Raw genomic sequence first — 23324 nt, 5'->3', positions numbered from 1 at the left:
CTTCAACTGCTCTTTTTTTATGTTACGTTAATCACCATACATTACATCATTAGTTTTTGATGTAGTGTTCCATGATTCATTGTTTGCGTATAACACCCAGTGCTCCATGCAGAACGTGCCTTCTTTAAAACCCGTCACCAGGCTAACCCATCCCCCCACCCCCCTCCCCTCTAGAACCCTCAGTTTGTTTTTCAGAGTCCATAGTCTCCCATGGTTCTCCGCTCCCCCTCTGATTTCCACCCCTTCATTCTAATCAAAGCCAAAAGTTTCCATTTTGACAAACATGATGGTCCTTTCTTATTTCTCACACTCAGCTCAGCAGGAGTGCTTGACAGTTGAGTACATTCCCCCCGCCACTGTCTCTCTCTACCGGACTTCTGGGATACAACTCTGTGTCCCTCCTTACTCACTGGCTGCTCCTTCTCCTTCTGCTTGAGTAGTTCCCTCTAGATTTCCCCAACCTCAAAATACTGGAGTACTCCAGGGCCCATTCCTCAAACCTCTTTTCCTTTCTCTATTCCCACTCACTCCCCCTAGATGATCTCACCCAGTTTCACACTTTATATACCACCAACATGCCATTGATCACCAAGTTTATACCTCCTCCCTAAACCCCTGTACTCCTACTTGCTACCACCAACTACTTAAGTGCATGAATTAAGGCAAGAGTATAGCACTCAAAGGTTGTCTGTTATTTTTATGAGTATTGTTAAACTGAATACCCCGTGGGAAGATTTAAAAGAAAAGAGTCAGTAGCTAATTCCAAGTAGTTGCTTCTTTTGACACAAGTCAATGGTGTAAGAGAAGGCAGTTTAAAGCCTTATTTTCCAGGCATGCAGTGATCAAGCAATCTGGTTTGTCCCAAACCTGAGAACTGGAACATCCAAAGGAAGGAATGGATTATTTATCATTTGGGAAATCTTCTATGAAAATTTGTTCTCATTCTCAGACTATTAATAAGATTTGGACAGCATAAATCTCAGGGACAGATTCTTAAAAAAGAACATAGAGTTTAAGAATTCCATGCAGCCATTTCAAAATAAAATCAGATATAGGCCACTGAGCAGAGGTAAAGGTCGGCATGGTCTTGAAAAGAAACCTAAAAAGAACAGACCAAGGATCTAGTCCATGTTTCTTTGAACAAGAGAAAATAAATTATTTCCCAAATATCCAGGCCACATAACAGTTTTTCAGACTACAATCCATAGAAAGTTTATGCACAGCAACATGGGTAAATCTCACAAACATATTATTGAGCAAAAGAAGCCAGAACCAAAATGAGTATATACTACATGCTTCCATTTAAATCAAGGTTAGACGAACATGAGAGAACTTCCGCAAGTGTGGGTGGCTATCTTGATTTGGGGGATGGTTACACAGGTGTATAGTTGTCAAAACTTGAACTATATACTTAATATCTTCACACTTTAAGTTGGGTTACATTTTACATTCATTAAATAAAAGGGTCCTGAAATCAGTGTTCTAGGGCATAGATGGGGAGTGAGCAAGTTAAGGTCAACAAATTTCTTCACTGCACTATCTCTCACCGCATTTAGTATGTTAATATACACTGTAGCTCTCTAAGAGGAGGCTATAGGATGCATTATGTTCCAGGCTTACTCGCTCAAGGAATTTCCTTCACACATATACTAACATCTGTAAGGTGCTAATGTTTCAGAAGCCACTAACTTTTAACTGGAAAAAAAAATTAAGGGCTACAAATATCGCCACAGACATTAAAAAAAAAAAAAGTCAACACCTGATTTAAGCAATTCTCTTAAACTGTTTGCAAAACATATCCCTAAAGAAAGTCCAATTGGGTACTCAAGAAACTGTGCCACAAATAACTTTCACTTTGGGGTTGTTGACCTTAAATTCCCTATGGAAGTAGATAGTAAAACCAGTTGTCTATTGAAGAACTTCTAGTTTCTGAGAAGAAGGTATTCATCAACATACAATAATTTTGTTTTCTGTGAGACAATCAACTCATCCAGAGTGGCACTGAAGCGTTAAAACACAGGTTTAAAAATATAGGCCTTAGGTTCCCCAGGAAGCCGACTCTGAGATAGACTTGTGTGTGGGAGATTGATTGCTGAGAACTCCAGACCAATACCTGCAGGGGAGTGAGAAAGGCAGGACTAGGGAGGGGGAGGAGATTAACTGTGATGCAGTCTCAACAAAGGCCTGGACAGATCGCATGGAAACTCTGGTACCAGGACATCCTTCAGCAGCGTCCAGGCTTGAGGCAAGGAAGCCAGACTTTTGTATCCTCACAACAGACCAGTTCTAGTCTGGCTGCTCTAGAGGAGATGCTTGACTATGGGGAAGGTGGCCTCTTCGGCTGAGGGTAATTTTCACAGCGAGAATCAGCTGAGAGCCATCAGTCATCAACACTTCCAGCTGCAGGGAAATGAGCGTCTGTCCCAAAGGGGGACCTGAGCTGCACACCAGTGTTCACTACAGCAGGAAATGTACATCCCTCTTCGAAACTCGAGAGTGTCTGACCTCCAAGAAACCATTCCTCCCAAATCTAACTCCCATGCTATTAATAGACAAGCTCTGTTTAACTATTACTAGCCAGAGGTCTGATTTTTGAACATATTCCTTTGTCCTGAACAAGTATTCATAAAACTACAAATAATCTCCAATGGCTACTAACAAAATTATTTCACAATATAAACCATACAGCAAGGAATTCATTGACTAGCTTTGTCATGATTGGAAACCTGGCTGTCCATGAAGACCTCAAGCCTGAGAACATCAGATTTCTCCAAGAAAAACACAGCAAGCCATAAAAATTTATCAAAAAGCCTTAATTTTCTAACAGAATTTTTAACATTTCCCTTTGCCCTCTTTAATAAAATTTGGTATCCCATTGCACAAATAAAAAAGGAAGTAGGGTTGTTTCTCCCTGACTATGCTTTTTAATATAGGCTGTCAACTCATTTATTCTTTCAAAATGCATTTACTGAGAACCTGCCATTAGGAGATACCATGCTTGGTCTTGTAGGTAGAGAGAGGACTAAGAAGTCCATTGTCTAATACAGACAGACATGTAAGTTATCAGTCACACATTTCATTCAACAAACAGAACTAAGCACTATGTGTATTACCATTAACAAGACAAATGTCTTTGCCTACATGCAAGGTGAGACCTGATAGAATAGAAAGCTTCTGAAGGTACCATGGTCTTTGCCTACACTGGGGAAGGAGAGCCGTGGAAAGTGGATATCTGTAAACCAAGGATTAGCCTTTACAGAGCACTCACGTTTACACATGCCTGGTACATTTCAACTCTCAATCAATCCTCTCATGTATTACCTTTATTTACAGATAAGGAAATTAAGGCACAGAGATGAAGCAGTTTAGTCAAGGTCACCCAGGTGGTGAGTGGCAGGAGTGGGATTCAGAGGACTTACCTTTAGAACTGAGCCTTGACAACTGAGTAGAAATTTGCCAGATGGATACTAAGAGGGGGTGGTGAGAGCATTCCAGACACAGGGAACTACAAGTACAAATGCTTTAAAATTATCAACCTGCAAGTTCGTCTGCATGTAGCCTGCTTATAGAAGAAAACAGGAGTCTAGGCTGGGAAGTGGGAGCAGATAGACAAAGTGAGGGACAAAGATAGGAGTTGTGTTCCATTCAAGGGAGGGGCTAAAGGAATGGAAGCACAAATTGATTACAGTGATGTCAATTTTGTTTTAATAACAGGATTTTTTTTTTTTAAAGATTTTATTTATTTGACAGAGACAGAGAGAGCAGGAACACAAGTAGCGGGAGTGGGAGAGGGAGAGCAGGCTTCCCACCGAGGAGGGAGTCCGATGTGGGACTCGATCCCAGGACCCTGGGATCATGAGCTGAGCCGAAGGCAGACGCTTAACGACTGAGCCACCAAGGCGCCCAACATCAAACAGGATTAATAAAAATGGCTAACATAAAGAGCATCCTATAAACATGTGGGTTTAAGTATTTATATGCATGACCCCATTTTAGTTTCACTACCACCTTGAGGGAGGTACTACTATTATTCCACTTACAAGAGAGAATACAGAGTCTTAAGGAAGACAGCTCGATTGTCCAGGGTTCTACTGTTGGACTTACAGAGCTGGGATTCAAAACTAAGGAGCTGTAATCCAGAGCCTGGGCTTTCAGCTGCCTGCTCAAGATGCACAGCAATCATACTCTCCTCCAAGAGATGGCACAAAGGGCAAATTCCCACGAGGGAGATGCTCTAGCCCAGATGACAGGTAAGATGTGGGCTGGAGGATAGGAAATCTGTGTACACGCAAGTGGCACTGGAGACTAAAATCTGGCAGCAAGAACGAAGGCAGAGTCTTGGCTAACAGCCAGTTGTCTGAAGAGATGCTGATTCCATTGACTGAGAGAATGGGTGGAGATAAGCATCAAGAAGCAGGCAGGGGGATGGGAGAAAGATGCAGAGGTCAAGGTCTTCTAGAGCACAGATGAAGGTCTCAGTAGGCAACTGAATTTTTAGGTCAAGAGCTGAGAAAAATCACTTGCTAAGAAGGTACCGATTTGTCCAAAGACACATTGAAAGCACACAAGTAACAGAACTTGTCTAGAGAGAATGTGAAGATAAAGGAAACCCCCCACTCTTCAGGGAAGAATCCTTTTTTCATCTAAAAATAAGGAGATCTAGTGTGTATACATATATACAACTTACGTATCTGCCACATAGCTGCAGTCTTTAGAAACCGGAGAAGGTTTTTTTTTTTTTTTTTTTTTTAAACAAAGAAGGCAGGAGGTCTTTAAAATGCTCTCTGAAAAACTTCTCTTCCACATGTGAGGTTTTGAATTACTTCTAGGTAAGTTTATTTCTGGAGAAAATAAGTTAGTTGAATGGTGCATGCTTTTAATAAGTAAAACTACTACTAATAGCTCGAGTACCGCCCAGGAGGTGCTTGGCCACCCTGAGCCCAAGTCGCTGGCGTCGGTAACTGCACTTCAGGCATAAGCACTCTGGGCTCTGGGTGGAAGTTCTGCATGCTTCCAGCGCTCCCGGGATATGCCGTTTCCCAGCCTTATTTATGTGCTCTCTTCACACTAAGAACCTCACAGCACAGCTTACCTGCCTTAGCCATCTGCATAAAAGGGGATTTCTAACGTAACAAAACTTCCCAATGTTGACGTGTGAGGGGAAAAAAGGAGAGAGAGAAACAAGGGGAAAAAAAAAATCCAGCCTGTTTGGTCCGCCCTCCCTGGCTGTTACTACCTTGCAGTTTATGACATACAGATAGAGGGAGGTCTGGGGGAAATGAAGGAGGCAGCCCGAGAGCCGGTCCATTCCCGTGGAAACCACGAGTCCTCTAGCACAGGCAGCTAGCTCTCCCTACTTTCCTGAGGGATTTCTTTTGTGTGACTTGGAGAGGGGCTCATGAATGATTTCTGAACGTGTGCCTCGCTCAGGCAAGCCGCACAGGGAGGGAGTAACCCAGCCGAGTGGGGGCAGAGCCAGCAAACACAGACCGCGCAGGGCTGGAAGTGGCTCTACTCTTGCATGCAGTTTTTGAAGTCAGCAAAACAGAAATCAAATTACTCTATTATGCCTGTGGACACTCGAGAAGAAGAGACTCTACCCTGGCTTAATTACCATGGGAGATGCAGCAAGTCACAGAACAGCAAAGTATGTCTCATGTGTGGACCCTGAAGACAAATGTAAGTTCTCACGCTGCTGTATTTTATTTCTGTGTTAATTTTCTTTCTGGCTTGAAATCACGCTTGGCCAAAACGTTATCATTTCAATGAGAATTTCTAGTGTGGAAAGTTGTTGGCTAATCTTTGCTTAAGACTTTTCTTCTTTTATTAACTAAGCATAATGCAAATGGAAATTCCCGACAGCAACTATGGCAATTCAGCCTAGAGACTGAGAACTATAACCCCAAGTACATCCAATTACTATGGGATTAACACTGGATGTATTTTTAATTGACTTTCTTCATGTAGAATGCATACCACCCCACTGTTTTTGGATTGCATGCTGTTTTAATACCGCTGTGGCTAAACTAGTCTGATCAACATAACCAACAGAATGAGATAGAGCTCAATGAGATTCCTGGTAATTACAAAACTTTTCTTTTCTGGCCAGGATCACATTTTTCTCCCTGAATGCTCAAAACTCTGCAACTGCTAGGTTAAAAAGTTCATTCTGCTTTTTTTGACCTTGCTTTGAAGAAAAAAAAAGAAAAACTAAGCAAGACTCCACTAACACCATGAAGGCAGGAGATACAAAGAGCCCCTGCAGTTCAGCTCCCATTGTAATAACGAGAGAAAAAAGGCGACCGAAGGAGCTCAGCATGTATACCGGCTTCAGTGTGACCAAGCGTGGGGACAGAAAGATGGATGGCGAGCTGAGGCTATAACTTGGTAGTTTTTCTTTACTTCATCTGCTACAAATTCCGGCTTAGAAATGGATATTCTTTTTGAGGAAAATGCTTCTTTGAGCTCAACTACAAACTCCTTAATGCAATTAAATGAGGACCCAAGGCTCTACATCAATGACTTTAACTCCGGAGAAGCTAACACTTCAGACGCATTTAACTGGACAGTGGACTCGGAAAATCGAACCAACCTTTCCTGTGAGGGCTGTCTCTCACCACCATGCTTCTCCTTACTTCATCTCCAGGAAAAAAACTGGTCTGCTTTGTTGACAGCTGTAGTGATTATTCTAACCATTGCTGGAAACATACTCGTCATCATGGCAGTGTCCCTAGAGAAAAAGCTGCAGAACGCCACCAACTATTTCCTGATGTCACTTGCCATAGCCGATATGCTGCTGGGTTTCCTTGTCATGCCCGTGTCCATGCTAACCATCCTGTATGGTGAGTGGCATTAGCCTCCCAGCTGCACCCACACAGAATAGACAGCATGTGCATGTTATGAGCAGATGAGCTGGGGCTCAAGGGACAAACTAAACACAAGGGTTTATTTATAGACAAGGGTCTACCATGGTACACTAGTTAAATCTTAAAGTGAGCTTTCACATATTGAGAGATCAGACAACCTATTATCCCTGGAGAGTTTTGTGCTTTGAAACACATACATTTTATGTAGTCACTTTAAATGCCCCCCAATACAGTCATAAAGCAGTAATTTAGCTGTCATTCTGAATCCACTTGATTTTCGCTTCTATATATTCCCAAATATTCCAGCCTTCAGGACACAACACAGTTTTATCTTTGTCACACAGTTTTCAGCACCTCTAATGGAGTGGTAAAACCTTCCCAATTACCTTGGAACATGTGCAGGGAGAACATTAGTGGTACAGTGGGTTTACTGTTAAAATATGGAGATTCTGCCTTCGAATAAATGAATTACTGCAGTTTCAATTGTTCCCTACCCCAGAGAAGCTAATTTAGAAGTGTGCCTTTGAATTATACCCTCAACTCTTTAAAAATACATATACATCAACTCCTTCAGTCTTGTTTGGAGAAGGGTAGAAAACAAATGGAAGACATTAATCTCGATTTCTTCAACAGTTTGAGAGAGTCAAACCCCTTAGCAAGTCAGCAAACATTGGGAGGGCTTCAGCAGGAAGCAGAATGTGATGCTCTTTTCATATTATGAGTAATACAGCTGGATTTCTTCTTTAAAAAAAAAGTATTTAGGCTGCTGACACAGGCACATAGCAATCACCCAGAGCTAGAAATACATTATGATCTTTGTAAACGGGGATTTTCTGGCCAAGTCTTAAGGGCTAAAATTATATACATACATATATTACCCCAGCGCTGAGGGGTATGGAGGAGGAAGGAGATGGGCAATGAAGAACAGGTGCCAGTTTGCACGGGGTCGATACTGCTCCTTGCAAGGCCAACCTCCGTTTGACCACTCAAATGTCACACCAAGATGATTTCATCAAATTTGCTCGTCATTTCCCAGACAGGCTGCAGAGGTTCTCGCTTCCTAAGACCCGACCCCCGCCTCAAAGGCAAACTCCGGGAGTGATGCAGGGCTCCCAGAGGTCCTGACAGGGAACCAAAACCACTGCCAGAGGCGGGGGTGACCCCAGTTGCAGGTGGGGAGCAGGCACCCTTGAGCTGGGTTAAGAAGGTAGGACCTGGCCGCTGCCTCCCGCTCGGGGTGCAACGGCGCCCCCTGGCGGCGGCCGCTCCGCACGCAGCCAGTTCCAGCCAGAGTTGCAACTCTCCCTGGACTGGTCCTCTCTCACCCCGCAGGGTAAGGAAATGCCCCCTCCCTATCCCTGCTTCGGAAACCAGACTGTGGCCTGACCTCGGCTGCCTCTTTGCAGAGAAAACTCCAAGGGCCAACATCAGTTTCGACCAGGCAGCGTGTGACTTTAAGTTAGGCTTGTATCCTGCACCCTTTACTTTCCTCAATATAGGTGGTGGCATTTTGGTAGAGTATACTTGGAAACGTGGAACTTGTTCAGCTCTGTCGGTCTGGACTATCGTAAAGAAAAGGAGATCTTTATGATTGCCTTCTCCCTCGTACTCAGATGTAATATCGCTTATACAGTTACCAAAGCTAATTTGGGTTTATATAACCATTTGATCCCTTTTAAAACAAAAACAGGAACTTAGAATATGCATTAAGGGCCTCCTGCAGCGCTCTTCATTTTGGGATCATCAGGAGAGCTCTGGAACACTTTATTTGGGGCCTACCTCCTCCTACCCTCCCTGAGCACCAAGACCTAGAGAAAAAGCTTTCCGGCTGAGTCTCAAGTGCAGCCAGGGCTGACAACCACTGCTGTAAGCAGCTGTTGCCAAAGTGTTATCCCTGGACCAGCAGCACCACCTGGAAACTTGTTAGAAGTGGCAATTCTCCTGCCCTGTTGCAGTCACAAAATCAGCACCTCCAGGTGGGGTCCAGCAGTACCATTTTAAGACCCTACCTCGGAGACTCTGAGGCTCGCTAAAGTTTGAGAACCACTGCCCTGAAACACTCATCAGGACAAGAATGCCAGGCTTTTCTGCGTATTCCCCCCCCCAACACACACACCCCAAATTTGAGTTGAACCCCTAAAGCAATTATCTTTCATTTTTCCAAAAAATATTCTCCATCTGGACTTGTTAATCATTTATTCATTCACACCAACAGCATTTATTGACAGACCACTAAATGACATCACTGTGCAAGACTGAGCAGTTATAGTGATTAAGAGGTGGGCTGAACCTCAGGGAACCCAAAGGATGTCAAAGATATGAACAAGTAAAGGCAGTGTCCTATAAGAGGCGCTTTAATAGCGGAGCTCCAACGACATCGAGGCTTCTAACTCATTAAAAACAAAGAAAAAAGGTAGATGTTGTTAGGGGACACACAGCAAGAGAAACCCTGAAGATAACCCAAGCTTACTACAACACACTGGCATGATTCCAACCACAAGAAATTTCTAAACCCTGTGTTCATCAGCTAGTAGGATCTTATCGTTGTTCAGTACAATTGTTCTTAGGCTTTTTAAAATCTTGAAAATATCTGGTGTTGCCCTTTGCAACTTCCTGTACCTCTCCCCCCACCCCCCGAATGGAAACACTTCTGGCAGGGTCGGTTCCACACACCATGGGAGGCCTGATATCCCTTATTAACGCTAACCTTCTGCATCCCAGGTTACCGGTGGCCTCTGCCTAGCAAGCTCTGTGCGGTCTGGATTTACCTGGACGTGCTCTTCTCCACGGCTTCCATCATGCACCTCTGTGCCATCTCACTAGACCGCTACGTTGCCATCCAGAACCCCATCCATCATAGCCGATTCAACTCCAGAACAAAGGCCTTTCTGAAAATAATTGCTGTTTGGACCATATCAGTGGGTAAGTGGGTATAGGATTTCAGGGGCTTATTTGAAATAACTGTTGATGACTTCCAAAGAGACTCGTTCTGTTTTGTTGCACGGAAACCTGACACCCTGACTCTATGGGGGTTTTGTTATTGTCCTCTCTAGGTTGTAATGTAGTAATTATCAGATTTGCTTTAGGAAGAAAAAGTATTAATGTCACTGGCTGACAATGTAAGTTTGCACAGTTAAGAACATATGTACCTACAGAGCCAAAATTAGAAATAACTGTGCCATAGCCCCTTCCAAATGCTTTTTCCACATCTCACACTTTCAAATTCGCTACTCTAAATCTTGAGCTTCCCCAGAAACCCCCACATTTATCATCACTGGACTTGTTGCCAGTTTAAGACGGCAGATCCCCATGCTGGAGAATACACAGCTTCCGGAGGTTGGAGAAAGGTACCAGGTGCTGTAACTCAGAGGCAGAAGGGGAGGACAGAGGAAGGTGGCAGGACTAGCTCAGGGGCAAGGCATTTCCGCCTGCCCAGTGCCTCGGTAACTCCTCTTGTTAGGTCACCACACACAAGATTTCAACCCACTTCACTTGCTTTGATTACACATTCACCTCTCACCAGTATCGATCTCCTGTCACGCACACTCAACAGGCAGGAAAGCCCAGGTAATGGGAGCCAAAGGGGCAGCTCCCAGGTAGTTAAGTCAATGGCACCTGTCACCTCAGCAGGCTTGGTTTGTAACCAAAAATTCCCTGGGATTTGTTTTAAGGTTACAAAGCTTTCAGGCAAGAACACTGCACCTGCTTATGGCCACATAGGTTCCAGCATCTGCTAACACGAGAGAGACTGTGGGATTTGATGGCAGGCTTGATACCAAAAACTTGAGTCTTTGTAATAAAAATCCAAGTTAATAGCAAACGCAATAGGATATTTTGTGTTTTTCAGTTCCTATTGCTTGCCCTGCTGCTAAAGATGTCCTCTGCAGAGTAGGCAACTCCATTTTACGGATGAACAAACTGGGGTTCAAGTGAAATGACCCAAACAAGACCCCACAGCTAGGAAATAGGACAGTGCCAATTTTATGATGGAAATGTTAACAAATTACATTTGCAGGATTTTCAAAGTTTTGAAGGGTCTTACCTGGTTTCCATTTTAAACTTCCTAGTACAGGTTGAGGTGGATAGAAGAGATTATGCTTATTTGATCAGTTAGGGAACCAGAGCATAGAGAAGTTTTGGGGCTTGCTGGATCAGCTCTCCAACTAGTGACTGGGCTAGGACTCCAAACTTCTGGCACCAAGCCATGTGCTTACTGCTGCATGACCACTTTCTTTAGGAAACCATTTTTGCTCCCCCCGCCAAAAAAAAATGCAGCTTGTGGTTTCTGGGCCCATGCGATCTCAGACTCTTATTAGGAGCAAGAGAATGAAGGACTAGTGGCTCTCCATCCCAGCTGCACCTAAGAACCCCTGTGGAGCATTGTGATTTAATTGGTCCATGATAGGGTGACTAAGGTGCAACCAGGGTTGAGGACCACTGAAACACATGTGATTAGCAAAGGTGGCCAATAATGCAAACAAAGCAAATCATGCTATAGTCAGGTTTATTCTAGTTTTACCTTTGTACACAGTCCCATTGGTGAGACACATGCTGGGGGCATCACCCATCTTTTACCTTCTGCCATACTGACACCCCTTGCCCCATCCTAGTAAAGCTCAATAGCACTAGGCTATTTCTGGGCTGTTTCAGAGCAAAGACAACCAACCCACAATGTTTAAAGGATCTTACAGAAAATAAACTGTAGATAAGGTGCACAGGATGACATCACTCCATTCAGCTATCACTCCAGGAGACAGGCAGGATGCAATGGTTGTGGGGGTGCTAGGAAGAGCTATCAATTTGGCCATACTTACAACATAGCTACTATGTGCTTAGTACTAAATATATCTAAGATGAGTAAGATCTGTATTTGGAGGCCTCCAACAATGTGGTGGAGGAAGGCAAATAAGGAAACAAAAGAGCTAAGGTTACATACCTAGGCTCTATACCACAAGTCTGAGATATAAGGCTGAGGAGATGGCAATTGGGAAAGGCTTTTTAAAAAAAAAAAAGTTCTAACCAAGAGCCTGAAGGTACTTATCACACACATTCTGAATTTTCTCCTAGTTTCCACTTCTGTTTTACATTTACTTAGTCCAGATGGAATTTTGTGTATACAATCTAACAGGTTCTTCTATCAATGAATACAGCCTGAAAAGCATCTATTGATATATCAATAAATTGATGACAAACTGATATTTTTTCTTGATAGATTGAATTTGAACTGCCCTTGCATTCCTGAAATAAATTCATAAATGAAATCGGTTTTGGAGGACTTTGTTGGTTTATCATTCTTACAAGGTTTTTTTTTTTTCTTCCTTTTTAGCTATGTTAAATTGGAGCATTACTATTTTTTTCTCTGTGGTCTTCAAATATTTAAATAGGAATGTTCTTAAATAAATAGGAATGTTCTTTAGAGATTATATAGAACTTAGTTCTAAAGTTCTCTCATCCTGGTATCTTTTTAAATGTTCTCTTTAATTACAACTCTAAACTTTCTTCAGTGGTTTCTTACAATTTCTACCTTGTCTTGGGTTATTAGCTACGTAGAAAGTTGAAATCATCTTTTATATTGATTCTTCGTTACTAAATGCAATTCTTGCCTTTACATCTACTTCATCTGATATTAGTATAGCTATGCCAGCTCTCTTTTGGTCATTTTCTGAATATTTCTTATTCCGTCTTACTACTGTCACTTCTGATTTAATATTTAAAGTATATTGCTTATAAGCAGCACAAAGGTTTTTTTAATCCAATCTATCTTTTAATTGGAATATTTACTCCATTTATATTTAATGGAGGCCATAGTATTTGGGTTTAAAATTACCCTGTTACTTATTTCTTTTGTCCCATTTGTTCTATATTCTAGTTTCTATCCTTGCCTTATGGCCTGATCAAGAATTCATTGTTCCCCTTTATAAGCTTGTTATCCATGCTTTTAAATCCTTGTGATTTTTTTTTTAACCTAATATAGTCTAACAAATTTTATCATTTCTTAGATAATGGAAAAACCTTGGAATATTTTAACTCCATTTTTCCCTATCTTTCATGTTATTTTTTCCTATTGTCTAATTTTAAGTAACCTTTTAAAACCCATAGGACATAAGTGTTCTACTCACTATTTCCCACATATTGATCCTTTCTGTTGCCTTCTATTGCTTTTGTCATTTCCATGATTCTGCCTGTCATTTCTATGATTCACAGTCCTTGCTTCTGAATTTTAGAGTAACCATTGTCGTTTTCTTTCAGCTTGTTATTCTAAACCTCTTTGCCTTCATTTTAAGCATATTTTCTTGCTCAATATACAACTCAAGGTTTCAGGTTTTCTGGCCATTTAGAAGGGGTATTCCAAAGTTCTAGCTTATAGAATTTTGTTTGATAATGAGAACTCAGCTGTCAGACTTAGCAGTGTCCCTTAGAAACCACCATCTCTTGCCACCCTTTACTGCTTTAGGATTTTTTTCTTTGTATTTTAGCAATTTTACCATGAATGTGCCTAGATGTCTGTTAGCTTTGTGTTTGTCCTGCATGGTGTTTATATTCATTCCTTCATTTTTTTACTCAATGTCTTTCGTTCATTTAGCAACATTTTTGGCCATTATCTTTTCAAGTGTTGCTCCTGCCACATTCTTTCTCCCCAACACATTTCTTGGACTCCAGTTTCACAGATGGTAGAAATGTTACCCATGGTTATGACTCAAATAACTTTTCTACATTTTTCACCTTTAAGTCTTTAGTCCAGGTAGTTTTACTCCTTTATCTTCTGGATTATTAATCCTCTCACCAGCTACTTCAAATTTGCTGCTCAACAGATGTGTTGTAGCCTTAATAGGTCACTGTATTTCTAGTTTTAAAATTCCCATTTTATTGTATTTAGTTCTGAAATAATTCTCCATATTTTCATCTGTTTTCTTAAAGGTTAATCACAGGTATCTCGACAGCTGATTACCTGGGATATTCTATTTTCTGGGGTCTTTTCCCCTTGGACTGTTAGTACACCTGGTAATTTTTTTTTTTTTTTTATTGAATACCAGACACCATAAGAAAAAAGAAACTGTTAATATTCTTGTTCAGAGAGGTGTTCCTTAGCTTTAGCAGCCAACTGCAATTAAATTCCCTTAATCCAGTCAGGGATTGAGCTTATTTTAGGCTGGCTTTTCATAAGCACTGTTTTTTAGTTTATCCTTACACTTAGGGTATATTCCTTCATTTTTTTCAAATGAAAGCCTGAGGTGTTCTCCATTTTGAAGAACTCCGAACTCCCACCCCCTCAGCACTACAAGACTGCTACTGACTCTTCAGGTACTCAGCCTCTCAGTCTATCCCTCTAACAACCTGGTAAATGACTAAATGGGAAAAGGGGCTCCTACTAATACCTTCCTTCCCTTCACTCCAGAATCTTAATTCCTGAAATCCCGGCTACCTTGGTAGCCCTAACTTCAATTTTTTCTCTAACCCCTGAGACAAGGTTTTGGGCCTTGAGTTCTGCCTTATTTGAAATTAGTATTACCATACCTCTTCCTCATTTGAAATTCTCCCTTGCATCTTTTCTCATCTCTTCATTTTTGTCATGTCTTTGTTCCTTTCATATTTTTTTTAAGATTTTTTTTTTTTATTTGAGAAAGAGCATGAGAGAGAGCACAAGTTGGGTGGGAGAGAGGCAGAGGGAGAAGCAGACTCCCCGCTGAGCAGGGAGCCCAGTGTGGGGCTCGATCCCAGGACTCTGGGATCATGACCTGAGCCAGAGGTGGACACTTAACAGCCAGCCACCCAGGCACCCCATATATTTTCACATTTTTAAAACACAATTTTCCTACCTCTGCCTTTTGATAAATTCATCCTATGTTACTATCACAATTAACAAAAATCAATTTTATTCTTCCCATCTTCTATTTCATATATTTTCTAACAGTTCATTTACCTTATTTCATGCATTTACTGACTTGTCCAAGGTCATTCTTTCCTTAACCCCATCCCAATCGGTTTGAATTATTTGGCTTTTCCATTCCTTTTATTATTGCAGTCCCATCCCAAATAATTGCACTGATATTTCTATTAGAAGATCATAAATAATCAACTAGGTTGTATTATTTCCTCATTCACCGAGTCCCAATTTAGACTTCTCCATAATTTTAAAATAATAGTGCAATAGCTTTTTAAGCAAGTCAAAGAAATGCACAAACTATAAAGATATAGACATTGCTTACTACATGAGAAAGTTTTATGGCTAAAATCAATATAAGCCAAGTCAAAAGAAGGTTTCAGTGTGTATGAACAGACCAAGGGTTGATGTTCCTAACATACAAGGAGTACCTACATTTCAATAAAAAGACAATTCAATGGGGAAAGAAACCTGAACATGAACAGAAACATGAAATGGACAATAAATGCTGAAAAGCGGACAACAAATGGACTGGAAAATGCTTAGTTTAACAGTCATGGAAATGTAATTTAAGACAATGCATTACCATTTTTCATCTGATTGGCAAAATTAAAATAAGTGGAAACACCCAGAGTGATGCCCTATGTATGCTCTTATTTGTGAATATGATTTGTTCTTGGACAGTGTAGCCAAAGTTGTTAAAATTTGACTTACCAATCCTACCTCAGACTGTCCTACAGAAAAATAAAAGTAGATGTAAGGACATTTAACTCAGAAGTCTTGGAAAATAGCAGAAAGATTGGATTATGGTTCACTGTATTGTTTTTATCCTAATTACAGAACATTTTATAGCTCTTAAGAATATTGAGGTGGGGTTATTGGATACTCTACTGGAAAAATGTCCATGATGTAAATGCAAAAATCAAGATTTCAGGGTGGTATGGATGGTCCGAGCCCATTCTGGTAAAATAGGAATAATTTATGTAAATCTGTTAGCAGGAAGAATCTGAGGACTTCACATTTGTCAAGAAGGGGAAATTAGAAAAAAACAGATTGTTATGTTTTCCCCTGTAGCCTTCTGTATAGTTTTGTCACAAATATTATAAATGCATCATTTTTGATCATCATAACATCTGTGGTGTGGGAGAGAAGGCTTCATGGAGAAGGTGGATGACCTTCCAAGTCTGCTAGGATCTAACAAATGGCAACCTTGGGAACCACAGCCTAGATGATTCAAGTTTTCCTGCACTTGGTATTTCTGAAATTTGCTGCTGCATCCCCCTGCTTACTGCTACCAGCTTGGTCATTTTACTGTTGCCAAGGCTTTCATCCAATTCTGAGGAAAATGAACATAATTACAAATCAAATGTACTTTCTATTTGTGAGCTCTGAGTAAAGAGCTGATGACAGAAAGACTGACGCATTAGATTAAGAATGAATCTAGGATTTTCTGGATTTCATCATCCTTTCATAAACCCAATTCCCATGATCAGAGGTAACCGTGACTTCACTACAATATAAAAAATGAGCAAACGCTTTCCTCACAACAATTGCCTTGCTAACATCATGTAAGAAAATACTTTATTCCCTATCTTTAGCAGGTAAAGGTACAGATTAGATAAAGTGAAAAGGACTATTTTTCACATTGTCATAGGACAGGCAAAGACCCCAATTAAAATTTTTTTCTTCTATTTCAAAGATTTTATTTATTTATTTGAGAGAGAGAGAATGAGAGACAGAGAGCATGAGAGGGAAGAGGGTCAGAGGGAGAAGCAGACTCCCTGCCGAGCAGGGAGCCCGATGCGGGACTCGATCCCAAGACTCCAGGATCATGACCTGAGCCGAAGGCAGTCGCTTAACCAACTGAGCCACCCAGGCGCCCCTCTTCTATTTCAGAAATATATTTGCAGCTCATGGAGTAATTTTTGAAGTATCACAAGTCCAGATAGCCTTGAGGGGGGAGGGGAAAAAATTCTATTCATGACTACTATTCTCTACATTACCACTACTTTTGTAATAGGATAAAAACAAGCTGTCACATTTATTCAGAACATTTGTCTTCACAAACGGACACCTTTGCATAAATCCTCAGTTGAATGCTTAGGTCACCAGGTACAACTCTTGCCTTTAGGCACGTCAGAAATTTACTATCTTAGTGCAGATTTATAAAGAAACTTTGAAGGACAAAGAAGAAACTTTGAAGAATAGTGAACTATGCTTAATTTTTTTTTTTATAGAGGACTTTGAGCATCTTTTTGTCTATCAACAAATTTCCATTTTGTATAGCTGATTGGTCATAAATCTTGTTTATAAGCTAAATGTCTGGAGTCAGATTATCTGGCTCTGTCGCTCCTAAGCTGTGTGACATAGGGCAAGTTACTAACCTCTCTACCTTAGGTTCCCAATGAATAAATTTTAGTAACAGTACCTATGTCGTGAAGTTTACTGATTGAGTAAATATGGGGTTTGTGTCATAAGCGTTATAACATGTAAACTTTTCTGTAAGGTTCTTGGTTTCTTCCTAACAAATTAGCAGGATTAGCTTCTTGTCTGTTTTCACAATTTATCTAGGTATTCCCAATGTGTTACTAGTCATTTGACATTGGTGGGGTTTTCCACATGAATTTTTGTTTTTATAGGATTTTTTTATGTATGTTCTTTAGGTTTTCTGAATTTTGAATCATTACTGAGCTTGCCTTTCCCACTAGAAAGTTTAAAAAAATCTTCCATTACTTTTATAGGTTTTATATTATAGTCTTTGAACCACTTAGAATTTAACCTGTGATCTTATTCTTTCTACACAGCTACTTATGCCACTTTATCATAACCCAAGTTCCCATATATATTTGGGTTTATTTCTGGACTTGTTCTGTTGATCAGTTTACTCTTACCCAGAATATACTTTCAGTTGAGAATATATAATGGCATTACCTTAGATCAACTCTTTCTCAGACTTTTCATGACCATTTTCATGTGCTTTGAGTTTTAGAAATCAGCTTCTATCTAGTTTCTGAAAAATAAAATGGTTTTATTGAAACCCCATGTAGTTTTATAAGTCAACTTTCTAGACCTTTTGGGTGGCATACCTGTGTACTTTTTTGGTCTTTTCTATTTTTGTGTGTTTGTGAGCACTCATTCTATGTAGAACAAAGTGAATGTACATAAACAAAAACAAGATTTTAGCATTTAGAATTTTAAGTCACATGCAATTTAAGTCCAAGAAGAATAGTGAACTATGCTCAATTTTTCTATCATATACTATCTTCTGAAAGAAATACTTGCAAAAATACAAAGTGAATCAGCTGAATAAAATGTGCTTAAATCCAGTGTTCTGTTGGCCTTCATGCCTGAGGGAATTCCCAGCTGAAACAAAGTATATGGAGTCGTCCTAGGATTCTCTCCTCTGGGACCTGTCAGGTTTATGCCCAACTCCCTTATTGCCAGGAGTCAGCCAGCCTAGGAAGTAGAGTCCAGAGATTCATCAAGCAACCAGGACAGGAAACAAATGGGTTACCTCTTTTCCACTGCTGGGAGATCATAATGTAGGCTAGCACCTAGCAGGACACAAAGGCAAACTTGAGGAATTAATCTAACTTTTCTTTTCTCTTGGTTTCTTGATTCATTCTCTTTCCTGGGTGAGGCAAAAATGGTCTTTTTTTCTTTTTGCTTCCACCATGTGGCAATGTCCTATCCAGAAGGCTAGGAAGGAGCTCTGGGCACCATCTCAGTCTGCAGGGGAGTGGGCCAGTATCTAGGAGCAGGGATGCTAACAGCCACATGGAGATTGCAGTCCTTCCCAAGAGTATCATGGCACCAGACAGCTGCTAAGTGGCCGGCCACACTGTCACAGCCCTGAAACAAAGGCTCTGCAGAGCCACTACCCACTCAGCCCACCGTCTCTTAGCTCTTGGAGTGCCATGGTCCTTTCCCCTTCTGCCCATAGGTGCAGAATGTAGGGACCTCTCCCATGCTAACCAGCACTTCATACTTAGAAACATCATAGAAAGGCTATGCTTTTGGAGGACACATCCTTGGTTGTCCTTCAGCACACTTGCCCATGGGTAAGAGGCCATTTAATGGCCCATGTAGCTCAAAAGCTGCCAGAATGACAGCTGACTTCTTTCTGCATGGCAGACTCAGCCATAGCCATGGCACAATATGCTCAATAAAACAGCACTTAGCATAAACTCTCCAGGGCTACTGGAAACTGGTGAGAAAAATTAAGAAGTGATTTGGTGGTAAACAAGTGCTCTATGCCTTGTCAGTCTGCTACTTTGGCATGCTTCATGGACTTTTTTGCTCTTTTGATCATTCTCTCAAGGAAAATGAGGAAGGAAAGGAGGGGCAGGACTGAGAATTTTGTTACTTCCGGATATTGAGAGCAGAGGACTAGCATCCATATACTGCCCCTTCCTGCCCACGGGCCGTGCAAGTTATGGTACCTGCAAGTTATGGAGCCTTCCACTTTCTCCAGATCTAACCATCCTTTCTGGGCTAGAAGGTAGGAACCCTCAAGTCAGGGGCTGTGGTAGATCATCCGATAGGTTATCACCAGCACCCTTCATATCCTAGTACTTGTTCCTTCATTGGCCTAACAAAACCTCAACCCTGGATCACTCAGACCACCACCCCTTACAGTTACTGCACCCACATAACCAACAGCTGCTGGAGAAAGTCTCATACTGAATCACATGGTGCCCATCTCTCTGGTTTCCAACTTCGCCTGCCCTTTGTTATGGTCAGTCCTTTGGTCTGTCCCTAGTGCAACTTTCAAGTTTTTTCCTATTTACTTTTCTCAACCTCAGACCTTTATTCTCCAACCAGAAGGCCTTATCCCATTCTCCTCTATGAAAAGGCCATTAAAGCTAATTACCTTTTTCCCTACTTTTACTTTCCAATTCTTTCAATTTCCAGTTTCCAAACAGGCATGCCAGGACCATCCACGTTCTTCTGTACTTTGTCTCTTCTTCCTGTCCTTCCCCAAAGTATCTTCAAAATCCTCCCCATCCATCTCTGATTTATGTTAACTCCCCTAATGATTCTACCCTTGCTTGCTGCATTTTGTCACATTGTTCACACCTCAAAGCACCATCCAGCTTTGGCTGCCCTTTTTACTGTTCAAGGTCACCAAAGCCTTCCTGCTTCCTAGTCATATCTAGGAGACTCTAATAATGTACTCAAGTAATACAAGAGTACTTTCTCAATGTGAGAATCTAGCAGCTCAGACTACAGAGCATGCAAACTTGCCCTTCATCCCTCCTGCCTTTCCAGACCAGCACCCAATCTGTGCTAACCCGAACCTCACCATTATCATTCAGTGCAGAGTACAAGCAGGAGAGGAGCAAGTGAGTCGTACCAAGCAAAGCTCCCTCAGATTTCAGCCCTTTGAGAATGCCTCAGTCCCCTTTCACTTGGATATCCTTTGACTCATTTTGCTCTTCAAACTTTTGCTGCAGCTTCTCTTGTTTTGGCCCTTCTCGTTGTTTTTTCTAAACGATCTACTGTCCTCCATTTGTGAATTACTAATAAGAGCACATTCTTTTCTTGGGTTGTTCTAGTTGATTGTGACCAATGCATTTTGTTTAATCAGTGAAAGGAACTTCAGGATCATATATACACGTCTGGACATGGTCCTGATTCAAAAATATTTCTTTCCTTACTATCCTTTTATGTATTTAATTCTACGGATTAATCACTTTCAATACTATCTCTTTTTCTCTGTTCCTTTATTAACTCCCAAATGAACCACTGAAGGTTTATACGAGGAACCATATTTACAGGCTACATTCAAATGGTTAAGATGTGACCAATTCCCACCACATTTAAGGAAACCACCCAGTTTACATGTTTGATATAGGAACTTTGGAAATCATCCAGGATACAGAAACCCACAGTCTGTTTATTCAGGGGTGCTTTTTACTTCTGATACAGCAATTAACCCACCTGTGTTTTTTTAAAGGTTGATTATTAAAATTTCATTTCATCCAATGAAAGATAACTCAAGCCTGTCTGGAAGAAAGTTGATCTTTTTTGTGGTCTTGTTTGGTCCACTGGTTGTGTCTTTGTTTTAGGCACTGGCTACTGAATCCCTGGTAAATGCCCATGATGTACCATAAACCATGTATCTGTGGTTCCTCTAATTCAAGGGAAAGGAGAGATTCCTCTTATATCTCCCAGCACCTTCCTGTACAATTCTGCCAGCATTCTATCATGACTCCAGCCACTCTATTCCAGCATCACCATTCTTAGATGCAAATTCACCAACCATGCCCTATCATTCTGGTTTAACACACATGCTCCCCACATATACTTGAAGACACTATTTCTTTGGATTTGTCTCCAAAAGCCATTTACCAAGGAATCAGACACCTAGGAGACAAAGTAGGAGAGTATTTAGCCATACATAGGAGCTCCATTATGCTGTTTGAATGAATCAAGTACATGAATGAGAAAAGGAGGAAGACGTGGAAGGAAGGGATAGGGAAATAAAGGGAGGGAGAGAAATAAGGTTTCTTGAGAGGCCCTTGTCACTTTTCCCCTGACAGGTCATCTTTAATATGTCCACCTATGCCCAGCTGTTTTATGTACAGGACCTCACTTGGCCAAGTACAGCAGATAAAGGTTTGCATACACATCTCTAGAGTAGCTTTTTCAGTATTCAGATTTAATGTCTGTTTCCATAACAACAGGTTTGGCAAGGCTGGTTCACAGAAGCTAAGAATGAGATACATTCCATGAGAATTTCACTAACTTCAGGCAAAAACTAAAAGTCACACTTTTGTCTTTTCAGTAACTTGGTGCTTTAAACTCAGCAGGAGAGCGCCTTAAGTCAAGCAAGAAATATTTTTCATTAATGAGGTTTCTTTTTTGACTGTTCACATTTCTCAAAATTGAGAGCAGTTACAGAACAGTGTTAACAGGGAATGTTCCTCAGGGGAATGGAAAACTTTCAGATTCTGGTTAATGGTCTTCAGAACCGCCCCCACCCAGCCCTTTCCTCAGTGAAAGGTCTTAGCCGCCACTTGTTCACCTGCCTATTTTGAGTGAGGTATTTTGTCGTTTAGCCAGACATTAAGAGTGTTAAAGAAAACTGGAAAAACTCGAACAATAAGACTAAACTGTAAAAGTAAAGTATTTCTCTAAGCATCCCTAAGTAACCATCCTATCAGTTTCTGAAACCATGTGAAACAGACAAAAGTGATAACCCATAACTGAAGACCATTTATTTCACCCTTGGATGAAAACTTCCTTTGTGTCTGTGAAGGACTTTTCTGTAAGGAAACAATGGAAGCACAGTAAAAATTACTGTAAAATGCATATGCTTAGAGCCATTCTCAGATAATCTTGTTCAATAGAAATGGAGAAGCCCCGGAATTGGAATACCTCAAGAAGCACTGCCTGAACTATCAGTTTAGAATTTAAATTTTTTAATGTATATTCTCATGAACTGTATTTCATATTCAAGATTTCAGACTTGTACATTGCATGTACATGTATTTTTAAGGAACCATGTAAGCATTTCTACTAGAAGTACACAGCTGCTCAACCATGCAGAACATACCAGGCTTTTAACTTAAGGGTAGGGAGGAGCCATGTCTTACTTGTCTGTGTTCTTCATCCCTAGTACAGTAGGTGTTCAATAAATGTTTGCAAAACTGACCAGTAATGAGCCAATCCTGGTTTCTTCAATTTTCATTTCAAATTGGTCAAGGTAATAAAGTACCTTCTCACATAAAGGAATATCATGATGTTTGAAAGATAGCACTGCCCATCAATAACCCTACCAGAATTAAAGAGGAAAAATACAACTAAGATGACCAACTAATTTCCCTGGAGCTCTTTTGAAATAGTTTAGAAAGTCTTAAGTCTCAATGAGATTTGTCTAGAATACCTAAAACTGTCAGCAAGCCTCTGAACAAAGATGTTTTTATTCTAGTAGCAAAGAATTCTATTTCTAGGTCTCCAACCTTCAAAATCATACTCAGAACAAGTTGGGTGTCAAAATACGGAGAAAAGCACTGAAACCTCCTACTGGCCTGACCTAAGTAGTGTTATCCGCAACTCCTATCTGTTCACCTACCTGGAAAGTTTACCAACTCTTCATAATTATTTTGAAATAGGGATGGTTCACTGGGTGAATAAACTAATTCCTAGACTCTACGTAAAGAGTAACACTAAACAGCCTATCTTCAGAATGATTTGCTTTTTCTTTTTCCATAGTGGTTGAAGGCAGAGAAGACAGTTGATTTAGCAACCCAATCAGTGGCTCAGCAGCCTGAAACAGGGTAGAAATATAGAAATAGAAATAGACCAGGTGAGGGCGCCTGGGTGGCTCAGTTGGTTAAGCGACTGCCTTCGGCTCAGGTCATGATCCTGGAGTCCCAGGATCGAGTCCCACATCGGGCTCCCTGCTCGGCGGGGAGTCTGCTTCTCCCTCTGACCCTCCCTCCTCTCATGCTGTCTCTCATTCTCTCCCTCGCAAATAAATAAAATCTTAAAAAAAAAAAAAAAGAAATAGACCAGGTGAGAACCAACAAGTCAAAAGGTTTTTGTTCTTTTTTAACCCATCCCCAGTT

At 40.9% G+C, this 23324-nt stretch overlaps 1 protein-coding gene and 1 long non-coding RNA gene across 3 annotated transcripts in view; one reads left to right on the top strand and one right to left on the bottom strand.

The window, feature by feature from the left end:
- Positions 1-6665, bottom strand: part of LOC116631646 — a 672682-nt gene extending 666017 nt beyond the window's left edge. The window contains exon 1 of the long non-coding RNA XR_004299229.1: positions 6593-6665. This is a non-coding gene — a long non-coding RNA (uncharacterized LOC116631646). The remainder of the gene's footprint in view (positions 1-6592) is intronic.
- HTR2A (5-hydroxytryptamine receptor 2A) overlaps positions 5557-23324 on the top strand; it is a 55699-nt gene continuing 37931 nt past the window's right edge. Inside the window, exons 1-3 of one of the 2 annotated variants that reach the window (XM_032403021.1) lie at positions 5557-5679; positions 6110-6842; positions 9588-9788. In XM_032403021.1, the coding sequence (XP_032258912.1) occupies positions 6431-6842; positions 9588-9788 (613 nt within the window). In that variant the 5' untranslated portion in view covers positions 5557-5679; positions 6110-6430. Of the gene's footprint in view, positions 6843-9587; positions 9789-23324 lie in introns of both variants that reach the window. The other variant, XM_032403020.1, reaches the window with a different exon arrangement.

The sequence above is a fragment of the Phoca vitulina genome, unplaced genomic scaffold (assembly GCF_004348235.1).
Source record: "Phoca vitulina isolate PV1807 unplaced genomic scaffold, GSC_HSeal_1.0 scaffold5, whole genome shotgun sequence".
NCBI lineage: Eukaryota > Metazoa > Chordata > Mammalia > Carnivora > Phocidae > Phoca > Phoca vitulina.
Note: the sequence above shows the minus strand (reverse complement) of the source record. Positions and strands in the feature narration are given on the sequence as shown.